This window comes from Epinephelus moara, chromosome 16 (genome assembly GCF_006386435.1).
Source record: "Epinephelus moara isolate mb chromosome 16, YSFRI_EMoa_1.0, whole genome shotgun sequence".
Classification (NCBI taxonomy): domain Eukaryota; kingdom Metazoa; phylum Chordata; class Actinopteri; order Perciformes; family Serranidae; genus Epinephelus; species Epinephelus moara.
In genome coordinates this window covers 14,344,403-14,365,765 of record NC_065521.1, presented here as the reverse complement: position 1 = coordinate 14,365,765, position 21,363 = coordinate 14,344,403, and the positions used below count along the sequence as shown (strand labels likewise).

The 21,363-nt window shown below is 38.4% G+C and overlaps 1 protein-coding gene across 2 annotated transcripts in view; it reads right to left on the bottom strand.

The window, feature by feature from the left end:
* Window positions 1-4,379: 4,379 nt before the first annotated feature.
* The window catches only part of LOC126403097 (carbohydrate sulfotransferase 11-like), a 22,407-nt gene continuing 5,423 nt past the window's right edge, over window positions 4,380-21,363 (bottom strand). The window contains exons 2-4 of one of the 2 annotated variants that reach the window (XM_050065547.1): window positions 12,523-12,599; window positions 10,593-10,757; window positions 4,380-9,723 (exon numbers count right to left, since the gene is read on the bottom strand). In XM_050065547.1, coding sequence (XP_049921504.1) covers window positions 9,040-9,723; window positions 10,593-10,757; window positions 12,523-12,599 — 926 coding nt within the window. In that variant the 3' untranslated portion in view covers window positions 4,380-9,039. The remainder of the gene's footprint in view (window positions 9,724-10,592; window positions 10,758-12,522; window positions 12,600-21,363) is intronic. The other variant, XM_050065548.1, reaches the window with a different exon arrangement.

Here is a 21,363-nt window from a genome sequence, read left to right as displayed (position 1 = left end):
TAATGAAATACATTTACTTTGGCACTATCACCTAAATCAACCAAAAGAAACATTTTTTCTTACTCTATTGCCATCAGGTGGAGTTACCAGTAATAACAGCAGCCAGGTTTCCTATGAGGTTTTCTTTCACATACTTTACCTTGAGTTTTGTTTGTTTTTGACACACTATACTGTGATTTTTTTCATACTGTACTATGGCATTTTGACATACTATGATTTTTTCCATCATGCTATGACTTTTTTCAGGATACTATGACTTTTTATGAGGTTTATTAAGACTTCCTTCTTAACTGAGTTTTTTGTGTAAATATTATACATTTTTTTCCACATACTATACAGCAGCTTTTTTTAATGACTTTCTAGCATGTTATGACTTTTTTTACATATACTATGATTTTTTTTTTTAGCATACTATACTGTATACTTTTTTGACAACTATACTGTGACTTTTTGACAGACTATGCTATGACTTTTTTGACATGCTATACCATGATTTTTTTAGGCAATCTATACTTTGACTTTTTTGACATACTATTCTATGACTATTTAGACATACTATACTATGACTTTTTTGGCATACCATACTATGACTTTTTAGGCATACTATACTATGACTTTTTTTGACATACTATGCTATAATTTTTTTTGACATACTATACTATGACTTTTTGGCATACTATGTCATGACTTATTTTGACATACTATACTATGACTTTTTGGAATACTATACTATGACATCTTGATATATTATACTATGACTTACTAGGCGTACTATACTATGACGTTTTTGGCATACTATGACTTTTTTGACATACTATACTATGACGTTTTTGGCATACTATACTATGACTTTTTGGAATACTATACTATGACATCTTGATATATTATACTATGACTTTTTAGGCATACTATACTATGACTTTTTAGGCATACTATACTATGACTTTTTTTGACATACTATGCTATGACGTTTTTGACATACTATACTATGACTTTTTTGGCATACTATACTATGACTTTTTTGGCATACTATACTATGACTTTTTGGAATACTATACTATGACATCTTGATATATTATACTATGACTTATTAGGTGTACTATACTATGACGTTTTTGGCATACTATGACTTTTTTGACATACTATACTATGACTTTTTAGGCATACTATACTATGACTTTTTTTGGCATACTATACTTTGACTTTTTTGACATATACTATGACTTTTTTGACATACTATGACTTTTTTTGGCATACTATACTTTGACTTTTTTGACATATACTATGACTTTTTTTGACATACTATGACTTTTTTGGCATACTATACTATGACTTTTTTGACATATACTGTGACTTTTTTAGCATACTATACTTTGACTTTTTTGACATATACTATGACTTTTTTGACATACTATACTATGACTTTTTAGGCATACTATACTATGACTTTTTTGGCATCCTATACTATGACTTTTGTGGCATACTATATTATGGCTTTTTTGGCATACTATACTAAGACTTTTTGGAATACTATACTATGACTTTTTAGGCATACTATAATTTGACTTTTTTGACATAGTATACTATGACTTTTTTTGCATACTGTACTTTGACTTTTTTGACATATACTATGACTTTTTTGACATACCATACTATGACTTTTTTCGCATACCATACTATGACTTTTTTGACATACACTATGACTTTTTTGACATACTATACTATGACTTTTGTGGCATACTATACTATGACTTTTTTGACATACTATACTATGACTTTTTTGATATACTATACTATGACTTTTTTGACATACACTATGACGACATACTATACTATGACTTTTTTGACATACTATACTATGACTTTTGTGGCATACTATACTATGACTTTTTTGGCATACTATTCTATGACTTTTTTGGCATACTATACTGTGACTTTTTAGGCATACTATACTATGACTTTTTTGGCATACTATACTATGACATCTTGATGTATTATACTATGACTTTTTTGGCAAACTATACTATGACTTTTATGGCACACTATTCCATGTTTTTTTTTTTTGGCATACTTTACTATGATGTTTTTGCTATATTATACTATTACTTTTTTGGCATGCTCTACCATGACTTTTTGGCATATAATACTACAACTTTTTTGACATATTTTACTATGACTTTTTATTTTGACAAGACTATACTATGACTTTTTTGACATATCATACTATGACTTCTTGATATATTATACTATGACTTTTTAGGCATACTATACTGTGAATTTTTTTTTGACATACTATAGTATGACTTTATTGATATATTATACTATGACTTTCTAGGTATACTATACTATGATTTTTTGACATATCATATTATGACTTTTTAGGCATACTATACTATGACTTTTTTGGCACAATATACTGTGACTTTTTTGACATACTATAATATGACTTTTAAGGCATATTATACTATGACTTTTAAGGCATATAATACTATGACTTTTTTTGGCATAATATACCATGACTTTTTGGCATACTATGGCTTTTTTGCCACTCAGTTAGAGTGTGGATACTAATGTTTCTGTTGGATCCAAAAGTCATAATGGTGATGGTTTTCTTTAGTTCCAACACCAAAATGCTGTCTGATTACTCAAGCAGCTTCTCTTGGTCAGCACCTGTCAGATCATGTGGCATTTCTGATCAACAGAAAAGGGGTCTCTGACCCACTTGGACCTGGCCTCAACTGGGAAGTACTCTGTGAACTGGTCTGCCATGAATAACTGCATGTTAAAGTGAAGTGTCAGATGAGCCCTGCTCCAGACAGGTCTCCAGAGTTGGAAAATCGGAGACATCCCTAGCCTTGACCTTGATGGCAAGCAGCTACAGCTTTTTTTTTCATTGCAGTAATTTTGTCAAGGACGTTAAAAACTGTCAGTGACTCCGTGTAGTCCCACATTGAGCTCATTCAGTTGTGAAAACATGCCTGCTAGATAGGCAAATTTTGCCAGCCACTGTGAGTCATACAACAGGTTAGCCAGAGCTGAGTGTTGCTCTTGTAAAGAAAATCTTCACTTCAGTTCTGATTGCAGTTCAAAGAGCCTTGTGAGCACTTTCCCTCACGACAGCCCTCAAACTTCCGTATGCAACAGTGGTTGCACATCTTCACTTCCCATTTCATTGCACAAGTCACTGAACAGACATGAGGTCAGAGGTTGAGCCTTGATGAAGGTCACAACTTTGACAGCAGCGTCTAGTACAGATTTAAGTTCCTCTGGCATCTTCCTCATGGCCACCTCGCTATGTAAACTACTATGTGTCCATTTAACACTGGGCACGACCTGTGTTATCTGTGCCACTACACTGTTGTTTCACCCTGTCATGGCTCTTGCTCCATCTGTACAAACTTTGATCCAGTCAGAGGCATTCTCCTCTGCTTAATGACATTATTTTGGTCTACTTTGACTTTTACTCTCACTTTGGCCAGTTAGGTCTTTCAGCAAGGCTCTTGTGTACCACAAGGTGGCGTCACACAGTTTGGGAATCACTGTCATAAAAAATGTCAGAAAGTATAGTATAGTAGAGTATCTCAAAGAAACAAAAAAGTCATAGTGTGGTATGTCTGAAAAGTGTTAGTAAAAAAGTCATAGTATGGTATGTCAGAAAATTTGAGTTTCCCATTAAAAAAATCATTTAAAAAAATGTGATAGCATAAAGTTTAATTGTAGTACGTCATGAAAAAATCATATACAAGCTCATAGTATGGTATGTCATTAAAAAAATGCCAAAGTATTCTAAATTGCCACAGAAACGTCATAAAATTGTCATGTAAAAGTTATAGTATAGTATGACATAAAAATGTGATAGAAAAGTCATTGTACAGCAATCCATAAAGTTATAGTATTTTAGTAAAGATGTCATAGAAATGTTATAATATAGTTTGTCATAAAAAGCATAATAGAAAAAATAACGACAAATATATAACCTAAATATCTAACTTTAAATGTATTTTAAGGGTTTTAAATGTTGTTAAATGTATTCACTTAAGACCTAGCAAACACCCTAAAAAAAAAAAAAAAAAGTACAGTAAATGGCTTGAAATTTGACATAGTCATGGTCAGAGTCCACAATTTCAGCGAACCAAGAATTCTTTTGTTTATTTTTGTATGATGAAATTATGAATAATGGTTTGGTCATAGTTGTAGCCAGGAGTCATCTTGAAAAGGCTGACTTTGAAAATTTCAGCAAAGCTTTTAAGGAATTTTTTCATGACTTCAAAAAGTCATCAGTTTGTCACAATGTATTTTGACTTTGGGGTTCCAAACAAAACAAACAAAAAAGCTATACAATAAAATAACTTCAAACTTCCATACCTCTGCCAGGGAGGTTATGTTTTGTGGTTCAGTTTGTGTTTGTTTTTTCGTATCACCAGGAGAAAACCGGAAGCCTGATTTTCATGAGACTTGGTGAAAGGGTGTAACATGGGCCAAGGACGAAACCATTACATTTTGGGGTGGATCCAAATCACGGGATGGACACACTTTCCACTTTCATCATTGCAAGATGCAGAATTTGGCTTTGTGCAGTTGTTACTCTACAAGTGCCTTAGATATGGGTCTTTCTTTGTCCTTTTTGGCCGCACCAAGCACCTGTACTGTAATTGTACCAATCGATGTACATCAAAATCCAAACGGCGGCTGGCTTGACCAGATTCTTATAAACAATTACTCACTTTACCATGGTCCATACACCACAGGAAGAAAAACTGCCACTGGGAGAACATTTTTGAGTTTGACTTCAAGGCTGCTTGTGATGACAGACAAAAAGAAAAAATAACCACACACACACATACACGCACTCAGTGATGCTGTTAAGGGATTGTATTTGTAGAAACTTCAAGGTATCCAGTCAGTCAACCATCACATCAGCAAGTGCACTTCAGTTATCAAGTTATCACATTCACAGTTTTGTGGCACAAGTAAACTGGTGCATGAGAGATTCTTTCAGATTGTGCTCTGTTCACTATTTCACAGTGACTCACCAAGTCACAGGTCTGACTAAAGGAGCATTTCCACAGAAATGACTGGAGATGTGTGACTAGCTGTGTTTATTCACAGCAGCGTCTGGGCATTTGAGATGGATACACACTATGTTTTATCCCTTTGGAAGAACAAGCTACTTGTCATTTGGCTTCTGTATTTTCCAGAAAAGAAAAAAAAAAGAAATTAAAAGGTAAAACATATATTTTGTGCAGCATGTCATCGAGCCAGTAGGAAGAAAAAACATGAAGGGTGTGATTGGGTTCTGGCAAGTCACATCTTCTTGCAAATTATGGCTTAAATCACACACTGCTACAAAGGGGAGCATTAAAATGAAAACCCTGTAATCCACGGCTGCATTCATAGCAAACAGAAAAATAAATGGCACAAGCACAAATGTAAGGCTTCAATAAAAGAGGAAGTCACTTATGAAAACACAGTTTTAACACATTGCAGATACTCACACACAGATATTGCACTTCTCAAAGCATTACTACAGGCAGAAAAGAAAAAGGCAATGTTTCCAGAGTGGGCCTGCCGGGGCCTGTCTGACAATGTTCTTCAGCGAGATGAAATATTTTACATAAGTTATCTGGAAGATACAGAGATAAAGAGATGAAATTAAACACAGTCTCCGGCTAGTTCAGAGCCAACTTGCCTTGACACGAGCCACCGCACTTTATAAGCAAAAATGTAATATCCTGACTGGGGGACATGTCTGTTTTAATGGAAATGTTGACTTTTGTTGCTTTGTGGTGAATTCTTGTTCTCAGGGAGTGAAGACATGTCAGGTCCAGATGAATCCCAGCATTTAAATATTTCCAATTCACCCAGGCTAGATAAGTATCTTATAAACAGGGTAGCCCCAGGATGTTCTGAGTCTTTGTGTAGAGTGGGAAAATAAAATAACTTCTTTCAGTGGGAAAAGTAGGGAATCATTAAACAGCTTTATATTGCTGTTATATAATAAGACACTGATAATAACAGCGTATCCAAGGGTGTGAGATGGTGAGGTCTTACTGTAAAACTTTTTTGGGAGTCCATTATTCCCTCATAACTTCATCACAGGTTTTCTGTAAAGAGGTTTATAATTTGGTACTAATCATGTGGAAAATGAAAACTAATTTCTGACACTGTTACTCTAATAAAAGTGGAGGTCAAAAGCAGTCATCTATTTCCAAAAAACTTGCACATTTTTTAATTAACTGGAATTATTTTGCTGGAATCCAGTTTCTGTTTTACCTTTTATTACTATTCCCAAATTATATTATCTTTTATTAAACCTCCTAGAAATAGTTGAGGAATTTACAGAGATGGAAAAATAAACAATTTACTTTAAAGTCAACATGAAAGAAGTGAAATTATTTTCAAAGTACACAAAATTAGCTAGCATAGTTTGTTTAAAAAAGATACAAGTTTTTGCAAGGTTTGACAATTCCTAGTGAAATTATGTAAAACTATTGGATGATTTTACCCCATTTTTCAATACATACTGGACTTAAAAGAGCACTCTACCCATGTTGTATTTCACTATAACGTTGTCGGTCTCACGATGGACAGTTTTAGAAAGCATTTTGATATCATCTTTTTTGATTCCACACATTCTTACTTGTCAAAACCTGGGGCCGTATTCACAAAGCTTCCTAGTGCTAAGAGTTGCTCCTAGTGACGTGATGTTTTCTTAGAATTGCCCCTTAATGTTAAGACTAGGTCCTTGAAAAGATAAAAGTTATTCACAGAGTATGTTAGCCCTTAAAAGAGCTCCTAAGGTGAAAAACTGTTAAGAGGTTTAAGAGTTTCTTAAGCAGAGGAGAAAATGGTGGAAACTCAAAGAAATGCTGACAATGAAATGTTACAGATTAGATCCTGCAGGGATAATATGCGGTCGATCTCATTAGGGATATACAAGCATTTTCCACCTAACGCTATGACAGCAGACATAAAGTAATTACAGCACTAAGATATTTGGAAAACTGGGAAAAAAGGCAACAACAGTGCAGCAGTGATGACTTGTGTCTGTCTCGACCTTCCATCAGCAGAGTCATCACACTAACCATAAAACCAAACACATCCATTAAAGCAAGCATCACACCTAGCAACAGTCTCAACCACACCTCCTCACTAAGATAAAAGTTTCTGTCTCTTCCTTGCTCAGAGTTGCTCTGAGAACTTTCCGAAATAATTCGCAAGCTAGAACTCCTTAGGAGCTCTCTGAGAGTATTCTCTGAATGTTTGTGAATACAGCCCCTGGTCTACATAACCCACAATGCAATTCAACTGCAAGAGTTCAGTCAGAGATACAGGTGTGCTAGGTATGCTAGTAGCAGCTAATGTAGCCTCCAGCCATTAGTTTTAACCACATGTATGAGTAGCGAGCTCCAGAGGTCTGGTGAGCTCAGACCCGACCGACGCTGACTCAAGTGGAATTTATCAGACGTTGTGCTGCTCCCTGTGGAGCCACAAAAAGCTTTAGAAAGCTCTTTTTTCTCCAAATACGCAGTTACACTCCCCAACACCTGTAAACAGACTCTGGTGTGTAGTTCCCCTTTAAACATTTAAGACCATTTAAGGACATTTGTAATATTTGATATTTTCACAGTGCAGGCTTTTAATAAACATGTTCCTACATTCAAATCTGTATTATTTTTAACATAAATTCCATCCCATTTGCTGAACAAGGCCCTGCAGTGGAGATGCCTGTAGGTGGATTAACCCCTCCATGTGCCTGCATTCACCCTAACAAGGGGAGCTCTGAGCGGGAGTAGAGCTGGGCTGGACCCTGCCCTGACCACAGTTATGTGGTTGTTTGTTCAGCCTACCTGCCCAGAGCTAAATACAGACAGTGATAGAGGAGGGATGGCAACAAACTTTTACTGGAATTAAGGAGTAACTGCGAGTTTCCCTGGAAATGACTCAGATATGTGTTTAAGATGGTGTCGACGAGTGCTGTGACAAGTTATGTATGGAGAGCCCACGCAACGGGCTGTGATGGCCTTTGAATTGTCTTGAAGATTTCTATTTGGCATGAGTTTATGTGCAAAAGCCAAAAAAGCAAGTAAAAAGTATGACTCTGAAAAAGAGAAACCCCTCGCTTCTTTCATATAAAAGTTCATTTTCACAAAATCATGAGCCCAAATCCTTACTAACACACACACGTTTCCATAACAATAAATACTTCATGCATTGACATACATAAATAAATGCCATCCATCGATATTCTGCTGTAGGTGCTCTAAATGATTCTGCTGTGTTCAGTTTCACAGTCAGCACGTTCACCTGTACACCACCCATGGAAGAGGAGAACCTGCTCCTCAGAAGTCTGACTTTAATTTATGGCTCATTAGTTCTCAAAAGACCAAGTCATGGGAGAACTACTGTAGTGGGCACAGCAGGGATGCTGGGAAGGCATATCACACCAACTTGTTGAGCATGTTTAACAGACAACAGAACTGAAAGTCAAAGAAAGGTTTGCTCAATTTGAGAAAGTTATTTCTAGAGAGAGAGCAATCAGGTGCATAAAAAATAAATACTGAATTCTAACTAAATCTAAAGCCCCGACAGACAGGAGCTGTTTGTAGAGACAGTTTGTGTGTCACCTGCATTTTCAAACACATTTTGGGAACAACCCATCTGCATTCTGCTCTGCCAAATTTCAAAACAATACACTGTTTTCACACCAGAAAACAAACCGACAAATATGGCAGATGCTCGGTAGATTGCAGCGCAAACCGTCTGTCTGTTCTTCTCAGGAAGAAATTTGGTTCCATTCACAAAGTTCAATTCACTGGAACCAAAACATCAAGTCTCCGCATCTGTTTTTGTTGGAGCGTCACAGCAACAAGTCAGTGCTTGTGAAGGACCGCTCCAGGCAGCGATGAAAATTGGCCATGGCAACCAAAAAGTGCAAAATGATCACAAACAAAAAGTCTGAAAGCAATATGAATACAAAAATCATCCAAACTATCAAACAACCATGGCAGTGATGTCAATTCTGTTTTGTCCTGCCCTTCATCGAGTACTGAGGTACTCTGGCGTGGAGTAGTTGAAGAGCAGGAAGTCCATTCGATACAGGTTGAACAGTTTCTTCTGGTAGAAAGGACTGATGTGCTTAAAGAAGCGTGCTGCCATGTTACCATCAGTCCTGGTGCTTTTACCAGACGTGGGAAACTGAAGTGTCCCCTCCACCCCAGCCAACCTGAGCACAGCCTGAGCATCTGGCTCCAGAGTCTCGTACTTCCCCACTACGTCATAGTGGATCAGGCAGGGGTGGCACAGGGAGTGCACCCGCTCCCAGTGCTCGTTAAAAGGTTCCTCCCGTTGGGTCCGAGGGTCCACCAGGTACTGCACAAACTCGTTGAAAGTAACGTCATTCCCTTTCTCCAGCGCTTCAGGCTCTGGGCTGGGACGGTGCCGGCGGATGATCTTGGTTCCATAGCGCTTGTGGAAAGCGGTGTTGTAGCTACGGGTGAATTTGTTACGGTAGGCGGACACCAGGCGCTCAAAGGGTTCCCGCACGAAGATGAACTTGAGGTAGCTGCGAAGGCGATGGTTGATCTCAGGGACTGAGAACTCGGAAAGTGTGCGGAGGTTACCTGCCACATGGGCCTCGTTTGCAGGGATGGCAAGGGGGTCGGTGTAGCGGCCGTCGCTTGTGAGGACCATAAGGACACGCTTCCAATTAGTGCAGGCTACCTGGAAGTGATAGAGGAGAGGAAGATTCTCTTTAAAGCCAAAATACACATTTATACATGGAGAAAGTGAGAGCTAAAGTATTTTTATGCACCACAGCTGTCTCAACAGTCCTTCAATACATCAACTGAGTATTATTTTAATAACTACTTATAGCAGAAAAATATGTTCTGTCATCTAGGACAGGGGTTTTTAAAGTCTGATGCTGCTGGCCCCACTAAGACAAAACAGAAGCCAACTGCATCCTCCACACCCTTCCTTATCAACAGGAAGTGCAACGCCATGAGCTTCTTGTGATCCCTGTTTGTTGTTAGCCTATAGCTGTTTACATTTTGGCAAGTTGGCCAAATTGAAAGTATGCTGAGTTAACTATCAGCATTTCCTGTTTGTAATGTATCCATGGATGTAAAAGACAACTATCACTGGAGTATTCTGACACTGAAGAAAACTTAAAAATGTGATAATTCTCAAGAAGTGCTGGAATTTTAAGGAGCGTCTTTTTTCTTTGATTTCTCTGGGGATTTTTTGAAGATTATTTGCAATGGACACTGTAGATGATATTCCTGGAAAGTGTAAATGACACTGAATCTAAAAATATGTGTATCATGTCTGCGTTCAGATTTGACTGAGTTAGGACTCAGAGAGCGAATGCTGTCTTTGATGTAAACTGTGGGCCAAACTACAATAATGTCTCCAAGTTGTTTTTAGAGCCCCAGCATGTACCTGTCTTTCATCTCACACAGTATCTTTGCCTCACATCTCTCCCTCTGCGTCCCCTCATGCAGCTGTCCCCCTGGGGGAAGCACACCTCACAGTGTGAAAACCTCCGCTCTAGAATTTCAGCTGCACTTGTTAATCTCATTGTGACCAACCTTGGGTACGTAGCAGTAAATAAGGCTGTGTTTATCATCCACAATGAGGTGTTTGAGATCATCAGATGAAAGCACTTGGCGCTTCCTCATGTGGCTCAGACAGGTCTGCTCCAGCAGCTCCCTGCGACCTTGGAGGGACCTCTGAGCTGCCAACAGCTCCAGCTGCTTGTAGGGATGTGATCAAGGTGATGCAGGACCAGTGAAAGAGGGTCCGGATGGGTGATAGAGGGAGGAAGATGCAGAAATAGAAATACCTTTTAAACAGTGTTGCAGGGAAATTTGTGTATCCAGAGCAACTCAGACAGTCAGTTTAATAAAAGTAAAACAACAGTCTCGTGATCGCAAGAAAAATTCGAGAAAAGTAGATTTCACCTTTATCTTAAAAGTTTTACAAAAAAACTGCAGTTACGGAGCAACAAAATTATTCATTTGGAGCTGTGATTTGACCACCAGGCAAACGTCAGTCCAATACTCACTCTCTTTTAGCTCTGTTTTTGGTGTCTACTACCTCTAGATGAAAATATCTGTCTCTTTAGCTGCTAAAATGCTCCACTATGTTCACTAACTGTGTCTGTCTGACGTTTGGTTCTGAGTAGGTAGTGTAGTGGGGTTTTTGGAGCTTTTTTGCTAAAACAGTGGGAGGGAACCTAAACAATGAGCTGAAACTCGCTGCTAATCAGAATCAGCTTTACTGGCCAACCATGTGTAAACATACGAAGAACATGACTCTGGTTTTAGATGTTCTTAATGTACTTTCACAGTTCCAAGAGCAATTTAAGGAAGGCAGAAATAGAAATAAAGCTACGGCCAACAAAGCTGAACAAAGATGGGTAAAAATAAACACAGAACCTTAAATAAAGCCAACGGGAGCTGCAGATTCGGGATATAACCTCTGCAGATTCATCCCTATGTGTGAACTCTTTAACGTTGTCACATTGTTGTTTGATAAATTGCTACAATAAAAATCTTTATTATAGCCAATATGATATCACCAGAGTTATTTTCTTTAACCTCCAGGGGACTTAAAGTACCTCAACCTTTTAGAGTCATGATCATTTCAGTCTGGACCAAAGTGGTAGACCAACCAATAGAGTGTCTTTCCAATTCCATTGCTAAAAACTAGTAGGAATGTAAATCACTAGTTTCATCACGATGTGATATATTACCGATTCTTTGGACAATGATACACATAGGTCTGTCACAATACAATTTTGATTTGATGCGATTCAGGGCCCTGTGATCGATATGAGACGATATTATCTGCCCATTGAACACAATCTGTTACAGAAGAAGCTGCCATCTCTTTCCTTTTTGCTTCTGGCCATAGAGATAGAAACAAAATAAATAAGACTGGCAGCAAAGCTTACTTTGACTCCACTAACAAACATAAACCAGCACATGTAAGTTGTTTTGCTCACTTACTATTACGCGTGTTTGCATTGCATAAATTAGCCTCACTGCTAGCAGAATATTTGTCCTCTACTTTTATTTTTCTTACTTACCATTGGTTTCAGTTACTGCATCTCCCAAAAGAGCAGCATGGCTTAATTTCAGCCTGCATGCACGTTTATTCAGCCTAACATTGTTAAACTTGTCACTACAGCAGCTAATGTTGCTGCAGTGAGAAGTTAGCAGAGTGATGCTCTGTTTTATCTCATAACAGCATTGTTTACATACAGCATGTGCTCTGTCTGTTGACCCCTATATTCTCCATAATTGAATATATTTCCACACTGCTGATTCATTCCTGAGTAAATAATGTTATCCTCCTCATCTTTTTCTTGGCTGCTTGTCATGATCTGCCTGGCGCTGTTTGACGGTGACACAGAATTTCAAAATAAAGGTGTATCCCTAAAGATAATGATATGGATCGATGTTTTCACTTTGCATTGGTGATAATGGATCGTTGATCATTGAATTGTGTTCTCACCTGGTCTCCATTGTAGAGGGTCTGCAGGGGACTTCTCCTACTTTTCCCTGGACTGCTGTCTGTCTTCACACCAGGTTCTACAGTGAGACAGACAAATCAAAAAATCCACATGATGACAGCTGCTCACCACATTTATTGATTACTTACTGTAGGTAAAAAAAAAATCACCATTTTATAGAGTGGCTCTGCTGTCTTCTTGCTCCCTTCATTTCCCACTTTTTCCACAGGATTTATGGTAAAATGTGAAATGGATATCACATATGGATAACTCATTCTGTTACACTGCATGTGTTATATGTCAAACAAAAGAACATGTCTGGTGAATTTTCACTGTGGGTTCTTTGTTGACTCTGGCACCAGTGATTTAAACCTGACCACATTACTTGTATTTTTTCCATAAGCCTTTATGTAGGTCACTAACCAGAGATGCTTTTTAACAACGTGTCATGTATTTGCACAGAGGTTTAAATTACTTTAAAGATGTCCATAGATTTATGGGAAAGGTCAGCGAGAGCCAACTTTCCAACCCTCTTCTGGTTCTGCCTTTGTCATGACGTGATCCTCCCTCCTTTCATTTTTAAATTCCATAGGAACAGTGTGTTCCCTCCAAACTCTGTCTCGTAGCTCTTACATAAGTTACATCTCTCCCCCCTTTAGTCTCTCTGTGCTCTTTCTTCTTAATCTGTCCTTTTTTAATTTGCATGTTCCCCTTCAGGAACTCTTTCCACAGCAAATCCACCAGAGGACACAATACTAAACAAGACAGATCTGGAGAACAACCACTATGCATCAGTGATTAGCTGTGGGTTCCAACAACACCACCTGCATAATATGTATTCATAATGACTGAGCTGCTGGAGGCTCTGCTAGTTTGAGGAAGTTAAAATATCTGGTTGAAGACCTTGTTATCATCTCTCCTCCGTCCTCCAGCCTTTATGAACACATCTGTCTTCTCCTTCCATCCCCCACTCCCATCCCCCTCCTCTCCTGCTCCCACCCAGGCCTGGTGGCAGTCAGTGGTCTGCAGCTAATGGTACTGAGCGAGAAAAGAGATATGTTTTTGCACATGTGGCTAAACAATGCAAAGGGTTACTTTACATCTTACCCAAAAGCTGGAATGAGATGGAGCCGGAGGACGTGGGGAATGTGCTTTATGTGTGTTAGCATGAGGGAATCTGCTTGACAGAGGATCTATGGAATGATGGGAACATGCCATACCATCATATGGAAAGCATATCAGCCAAAAAAAAAAAAAAAAAAACAGCACTTGAAGGGCTATGCTGTGCAAGTATGCAACATAAAACAGAGGCTCGTTCTCTCCCACTGTTTTTCTTTCTCTCTTCTTTCTGCTGAGTTCACATTCAGCAAATAAGAATGAACTTTCAGTTCTGAAATGGCACCCTAATATAATAAATCTCTCTGTCAGCTTGGGACTCTTGTCTGATGAGCAAACAGATAAACCACTATTGTTCACAAACTCTTGCTCTTGTTCAAACTGTATATTGCAACCGTAAATCATATCTGCTTCCTGCCATTTTGAGGAAGTAGAAAACAAAAAGGAGAATGGCTGCAGTAGTAGTGACTGGGCAAATACAGCAAAACATGTACTATGAGGATCTGACATAGACAGCGAGGCTGAGACTGCTGTGATGCAGCCTCTCCCAGTCCCTCCTCTGTGCCTAAGCTCACATGAATCACCACAATCCTCAACTTCCTTTGGGTGAATCTTTGCCACATCATCTGATCACGCAGAGATAGACATCTAAATCTTGTTGGACCATGTTGAAAGCTTTATTGGACACATATACATATACAAATCTTAGGCCACATATGGATACATAGAGCACACACACACACACAGACATATCAAATATATATGTGTGATTTTGTGTATATAATGAGGTACTGACATATATAATTGGATGTTCTGCACAGCACTCAGAGAATCAAAGTAGTTAGGATGCAATGTTGAGAAGAAAATGCAGAGAAATCAGACAGTGTAGGTTCCAGGTAGAAATTAATATAATGGATGAGGTGTCTAAGCTCTCAGGCAACAGCACTGCAGTTCACGTCTTAAGCAGTTTAAGCCTTCCACAAACTCAGGACGCTTCCTCAGGAAGCTGGAAAGTAGGTCAAGAGACACTTGTGGAGACCCTACTCATATTAATGGTTTATTGTCTGTTATCAGGTATAAAAACTAAATAATGGAAAGGAAACATTACAGTGATTCATCCATACTGATATCTTGAGTGGAAGTCAGGAAAAGGGCAAAGTTTTATAGAGCTAATTTATCAACTGCAATGTTTCAAGTCTTAAAACCTGAATATGCTGTAAACTTGTTTAAAAGGTCAGAAAAGACTGTTTGCTTTAAGGCATTGCACCATTTAATAAAGTCAACATTCTATTTGAATGTGCTCATAAACTGTAGGGTGAAAAAACTGAACAAAAAAACTAAATTACACTGGTTTCCCCACATCAGCAACAGCAGCAGCACCAAGATTGCAAAGTGGCTAATGGTATGGCACTCTTGCTCTGGGGCCACGTCGATTCTGAGTGGTATGTCATAATCAGTTTTTGGTATGTCACTGGCATTCTGTCAGCTTATCAGCACACGTCACTCCTCTTCCACTGCCATATACTAGGGCTGCACAATTACTCTAATACTAATCATGATTTCAGCTTCCCGAAATTAAATGAAGATGACTGGCTACAACACTGACATTTAAAATGTGTGCTCAGCTCATAGAAAACTCTGCTGCGTATCAAATTAACTGTTGCGACTGCAGACGGGCAAAACAAAAATCATCCGTCATAAACCATAATTACGTGCGACATGTCTGCACTGCAAAGCAACACAACTAACTTGTTAAACCACCTAAAAAACACCAGAGTCTGCAGAACGATGAATGCATGAAGTCCAAGAAGAATAACATAGTACCATTGCCGATGATCCTCGTCCTTGTATGGCGTCAATTCAGACATTTGACAACGGGTGAAGAAGAACCTTGTTTTAAGTCTTATTTTGATGCAAGTGGTCAATGGTGGTGGCACATATTGTCATATTTTTAAGTGCCATAAGCTATTAGAAAGACAGTGATACATTAAAAACAAACTGTTATATATCACTTACAATTGACACATGCCACTTGAACAAGAATGCTTGTGCTTGTGTCTTGCTCTGTTTTAAAGAAGTGTGATTTTTTTTTTCTTCAGACATGCCACTTGACTTTCTGTACCTCTATAAACTCCAGAAAAATCCAGCTAGAAACATTCAACTGATCCCTTCTCTTAAATTCTAAGAGCCTGTAACTTGTAATCAGCAGCACATCACCCCTCTTCCACTGCCATATACCTTTCCCCAGCCAACATATGCCACGGCTTATCATAATTAGTGATTCAATAATTATTGGCATGATGTTGGTAAGAAGTGGTCAATATCAGTGTAAGGTGAGCAACATATTGTTTATAAGTGCCATATGAGCTAGCAGAATGGCTGTGACGTATTAAAAACCAACAGTGACGCACCACTCAGCATTGACACATGCCATCAGAACAAGAGTGGCATACCATCAGCTCTCCTTGTGTCCTGCTCTGTTTTAAAGAAATGTGGGGAAATGTGGAGAAATGTTTTTTTTCAGACACACCACTTGATTTGTAGATCTGTGCATCTATGAACTTCACTATAAATTCCAGCTAAAAACATTCCACTGATCCTTTCTCTTAAATGTCACGAGCCTATATATTAAGGTCTCTGTGTTTACTGGCACCATAAACATCAGCCAGCCTCTCCTCCATTAGCAGTGCTATCTTTTGTTGTGTATTAAAAGTTAAACACAGGAATGCTTTTCTTATCCTTTATAAAGCATCAAAGCATACACCTGCACTAACACAGTTAATGTTTTTCTGCTCAATGGAAAAGTACACTCAGAGGTTACTCATCTCTGATCATCATACGCCACGTCTTTTTCTATGTCGTGTGTTCTATCACATGCACCAGAAAACCACCACTTCCTCTCAGACCCAGGAAGTGACACAATGCTGACAGTTGAAGAGGAGCAGAGGACTTACTACACACATAAACAAGCTCATGTTGAACTTGGGTCTGCCTGGTTTACAGCCTGTCAGGCGTGTGAAGCTGTGCTGATGTTTTAGTCACAGACAAACAAGGTTCCATTAAGCGTGCATACTGGTCTGGTTCAATATAAACAGACAGCACTATCTTATGACTAATCAGTTAACAGAAAGTCAGTGACAAAGTTGATACAGAAGTACTGACACACTTTCACTGTGTGTGTGGGCCCAGTGCATCCAAACTTTTTTTGTTGTTCATATTATTTAAGTTCTTTGTTATTTTATTGTATCAAGACAAATCTCTGCCCTCTGCTGTCAGCAGATACGCTTCCTTTTTTAGAAAAACCTCTTCCCCCCCTGTGATCTTGATAAACAGCACAGAGGATTCTGTGGCATCAATAATGTAAATATTTACTTAAAGAGGTAAAATTACACTTAATTGCACTTTAAACGATGCTTGTCTTTATGAGGTCCATGTAATGGAAGTTTCCATGAGAAAACCAGAGTGTAATTTGTTTGATCGAGGTGTATTAAAGTCTGTTTGCCTGTAAAACTGAAAGTGAGTGAAAGAGAGATTAGGTTGTCAGAAATGAAAACAACTGAGAGCAGGAAGAGACACTGGGGTTATCAGCAGTAACAGGGACGCCAGAATTTCTGTTTTTATTTTGAGCGTGGCTTGATTCAAAGATGGCACACTGTCTACATGCTCAGAGCTGCACATGGTGATAATTAGACCAACATGAGGTGACTTTGTAGTGGGGCAGGCAGTACTTTTTAATCTCACTCTTACTGTCCTTATTTTCACTTGCACAGTTCTTCATTAAATTACAACATCAACCACCTAATTTCTCACTTCAGGAAGTTGCACTTCAAAAACATATGTCAGAGTTCAGACTAACCTGAAATATATTTGCACCCCCTCTGGTCCTTTTAAAACATCAAAGGGCTTCAGTTTGATGGACTATGAGTTCACTTAGCTTAGACAAGAGGGTAGAGAGGCTCCCCTAAGTTGGTGAGACCTCAAAAGTTTGGGTTATTAGTCACCATGATATAAATAAAAGTATGCATGTCAGGATGTTTGGGTCAGCATGAGAGAGGAAAAAGGGGGTAACACCAGCACATAATAGTGTTGTCATGATACTGGAATTTCTAACTTCAAAACAATACCCTGAAATGTTGATATTCAATACCATTTCCGATACAAGCTACATTTTTTAATGAGAACATAAATAAACCAAGGCTATAACATGACAATGACATCTTTGCTTGTCTTGGTCAGTAGCAAAAAACAACTGCAGTAAATACTAACAACAAGAGAGTGAGAAAGTGCAGCTGGTACTGGCGTATCAATATTGCCAAAAATGAGTACTGGGACTGTTTCAAATCGGTTCAGAATCGACATCCATTGATGAATTTATATTTTTGACAACACTAGTACAGGTGTAGACTTTATACTACAGTTGGGCAAATGAAACATTTTATTACGATATATATATTTTTGTATATAATCAAGGTACTTTTACTTCTACGCCCAGATTCTCTAAAGCTTTGAAATTCCCAAGTAATAGTCAATACCAGCAAATTGAGTAAGTATAAAAGTTTGCAGTGTGTAACTTGGGTCAGTTATGCTAAGCAGGCAAATTCCTTCATTTCAACTTATCTGTAAAAAGGCAACAGTATGTGGTGATGTGTCACAAAGCAATGTTACAGATTGTTGCTGGGATGTTTCACTGAGAGATCTGCAACTTAATCAAAGGACCAAGTGTAATTGCTGGTAAGAAGAAAGCACTTGCACTCTGTGCTGTGTTGGTGATGCTTGAGTTGATAATATTAATTTGTGCCATTTCCTGTCTTTGTTGGCACAGGTTTTCAACAGAGTTAATATGAATCACCAGTCTGGTTTGTGTCTGACTTGTATTAGCCTTGCCCTATTTGGGACAGTCTCATCTACCCTGTGGCCAAACAGGCATTTAAATAGCCAAAGTATCACCACACCACTTAAGTCTTGATAGCACAGCTCTTTATATTTAGGGTTGCTGTGACTGTTACAATAAAAATTTATTTGAGAAAGTTTGCTGTCTGCTCCTGAAGAACTGCTGTATCAGTGTACATCGTTTATATTACTGTTTAGTTTTATAGTTTGTTGGTTTGAAACTAACAAACTCCTTTATACGTGAAACAACAGAGAAACTCCAAATGGATTACAGCTAACCTGCAACAGAACTCATGAAATCACCAATGCTACTAGTTTACAATAGCAGTAAGATCAGAGGCACAGTGTGACTAAATCATGAAGCACTGAAACCACAACATCATCTTCAGCATCTTTAGACACAAGCCTCCAGTTCTTGTCTTTGCATATAAATCCACTTATGCCTTAGTGCTTCCTCTTTTTTAAAACAGTTCTTAATGTTAGCAGTTTAAAAAGAGAAAAGCCACAAGGCTCTGCGATTTACAAGATAAAGCATGTTAGGGATATTAACAAATAGACTTGTGATATGTCCCACAGAGTGAGGCAGAACAAATAGCCAGCAGGTTTAACATGTGGTGTACAACATTCTCTGAAGAGCTGTTGGCATTGTGGAGGACCTTAAAGGCATCGCAACCTTCTTTGTTTGTTTCACAACAGCTGCAATTATGTCAAAGTCAGATGATAAGTGGCTGTGTGCATAAAGTAGCTCTGGTGTGTTCAGTTAAGAATTACACTTTTTGTGTATGACAGGGTGTGTGCAGGGGTGGACAACGGTGTTTGTGGGTAATGATATGTGTTCAATGACAAAGCTTACAGTGTGTGTTTGTGTGTGCTTGTGTCTACAGCAGGTTTAGATTAAAAAATGTGAATAGTGTACTGACTTTGTGGGCAAGACACATCAGAGCAGGCCTTGATGTTGCCTCTGATTAGAGTTGTGAGGTGGAATCCATCACTGTCAGAAGAGCCAGCACAGTGGATTCTTCTTTTGTGAACTAGACTGTAAAGCATCAGTGATACATGGCAAAAACAATCTTCAAACACCTGTAATCCATATGCGGCAGTTTTATTTTTAATTCAGCTCAGACTTGATCAGGGTGTGTGACAAGAGCTGTGACAGAAACACTCAAGACCCTAAAACAGTGGCATTGTATGAAAGGAGAGCCACTGCTGTAAAATGTGTTATTCAGATGCCCGTGGGCATTTCAGTTTGATCAGACAATTCACTATTGTCTCCTATAGCTGGGAAAGAGAGAGAAGAGTTTTCCCACCCTCTAGTATGTGAAGCCATGAAGCCATGAAGCCATGAAGCCATGCCCAGCAAATGAAGTGGAAAAGTTGGACAGGGTGAATGCAGAGCAAACAGCACCATGAACAGAGAATATGTTCATGGTTCAGAAATGAGAGTAAACCTCAGATACAAGTCCTGGTTCTGCTGAAGGACAACATACACTATTTCAATTCTGTTTCCAAGCCATGATGCAAAAATAAATAAATAAAATTACATGACATACAACCATGTAATATCATAACATCTTATTGATCTTAGGACAAGTATAACCACGTGGTGAGTGTACAGGCTGATGAAAGAGTGGCACGTATTTCATTACAGTTTTCATTAAAGAGTTAAGCTTGGTTTTGAGGTTCAGGCTGATGACAGATAATAATTTCCTGTCTCATGCAGCAAGACTACGCACATTTAAATGAGCACTGCTAACACGAGACTTCACTTATCTAGTAAATGCTGACAAGTTCACTTCACCTTTGACAAGTGCACACACTGCACAGCACCCTTCCATGCTGAGCTGAGAAACTTGGCATCAAACGACACGCACAAAGACAGTGCCGAGTCAATGTGACCACATGAAAGAGAGTCTGAGAGGAAATAGAAACTGGGTGTTCGTCTCTATTTTTGTTTAAATTATGATGTGCCTAATAAGAGAGGCTGACTGGAAACAGCATATGTCAGAGGATTTTCCTCAGTATGTCAAAAATGTTTTTACACTGGCTCGAGGGAGGATATTTTAGGGTGCATCCAACAATTAAGTAGTGATGCGAACATGTTTCTGGAATCGCTCAGCAAGCTCATTATTCGCCACATTGCAGCTGGTGGATATGCACCATATTAACAACTTATCACTGATAAATGTAAAAGGGAAAAAAAAAACGTCTTGTAAAAGCTCAAGGGAAGCAAGACATGTAAATTACCTTAACAAAGACAAAGTGAGATAATCATTTTTCAATATTGGAAGATCCCAAAGTTGTTTCCGTGCCCAAGTTTAAATAGAGGGGCTGTGATTATGGACTTCCTCTTGCCAATCAGCTACGACTGTGTCTAAAGCACACAGCCCAAAGCACAGCAATGATTTACAGTCATTCTTAAAATCCATGCATAAACAGGTCCTGATGAGATTCTGAGCTTTGGTTATATGTTGGCCAATACAACTTATATAGCCTGAATAGGGTTGCAAAGGGGCGGAAAATTTCCGGTAAATTTCCGGAAAGTTTCCGGTAAATTTCCATGGGAAGTTAAGCTTGGAAATTTTGGAAATATTCCATATTGGAAACTTTCCATGGGAATAATGGGAATTATGGGAATTAATGGGAATTTAGGGGATATAACTGGGAATATTATATCCAAACATAAATATAAACAGAAGTCATAAGAAAACATCCATACAAAATGTTTTCAACAGATATTTCAACAGATTTATTTGTAAGTAGAACAGAACACGTTTTAATTACTTGTTTCATGGATGAACAAAAACAGGAATGTTGGGTTCAATGTTACCCATCTCCCA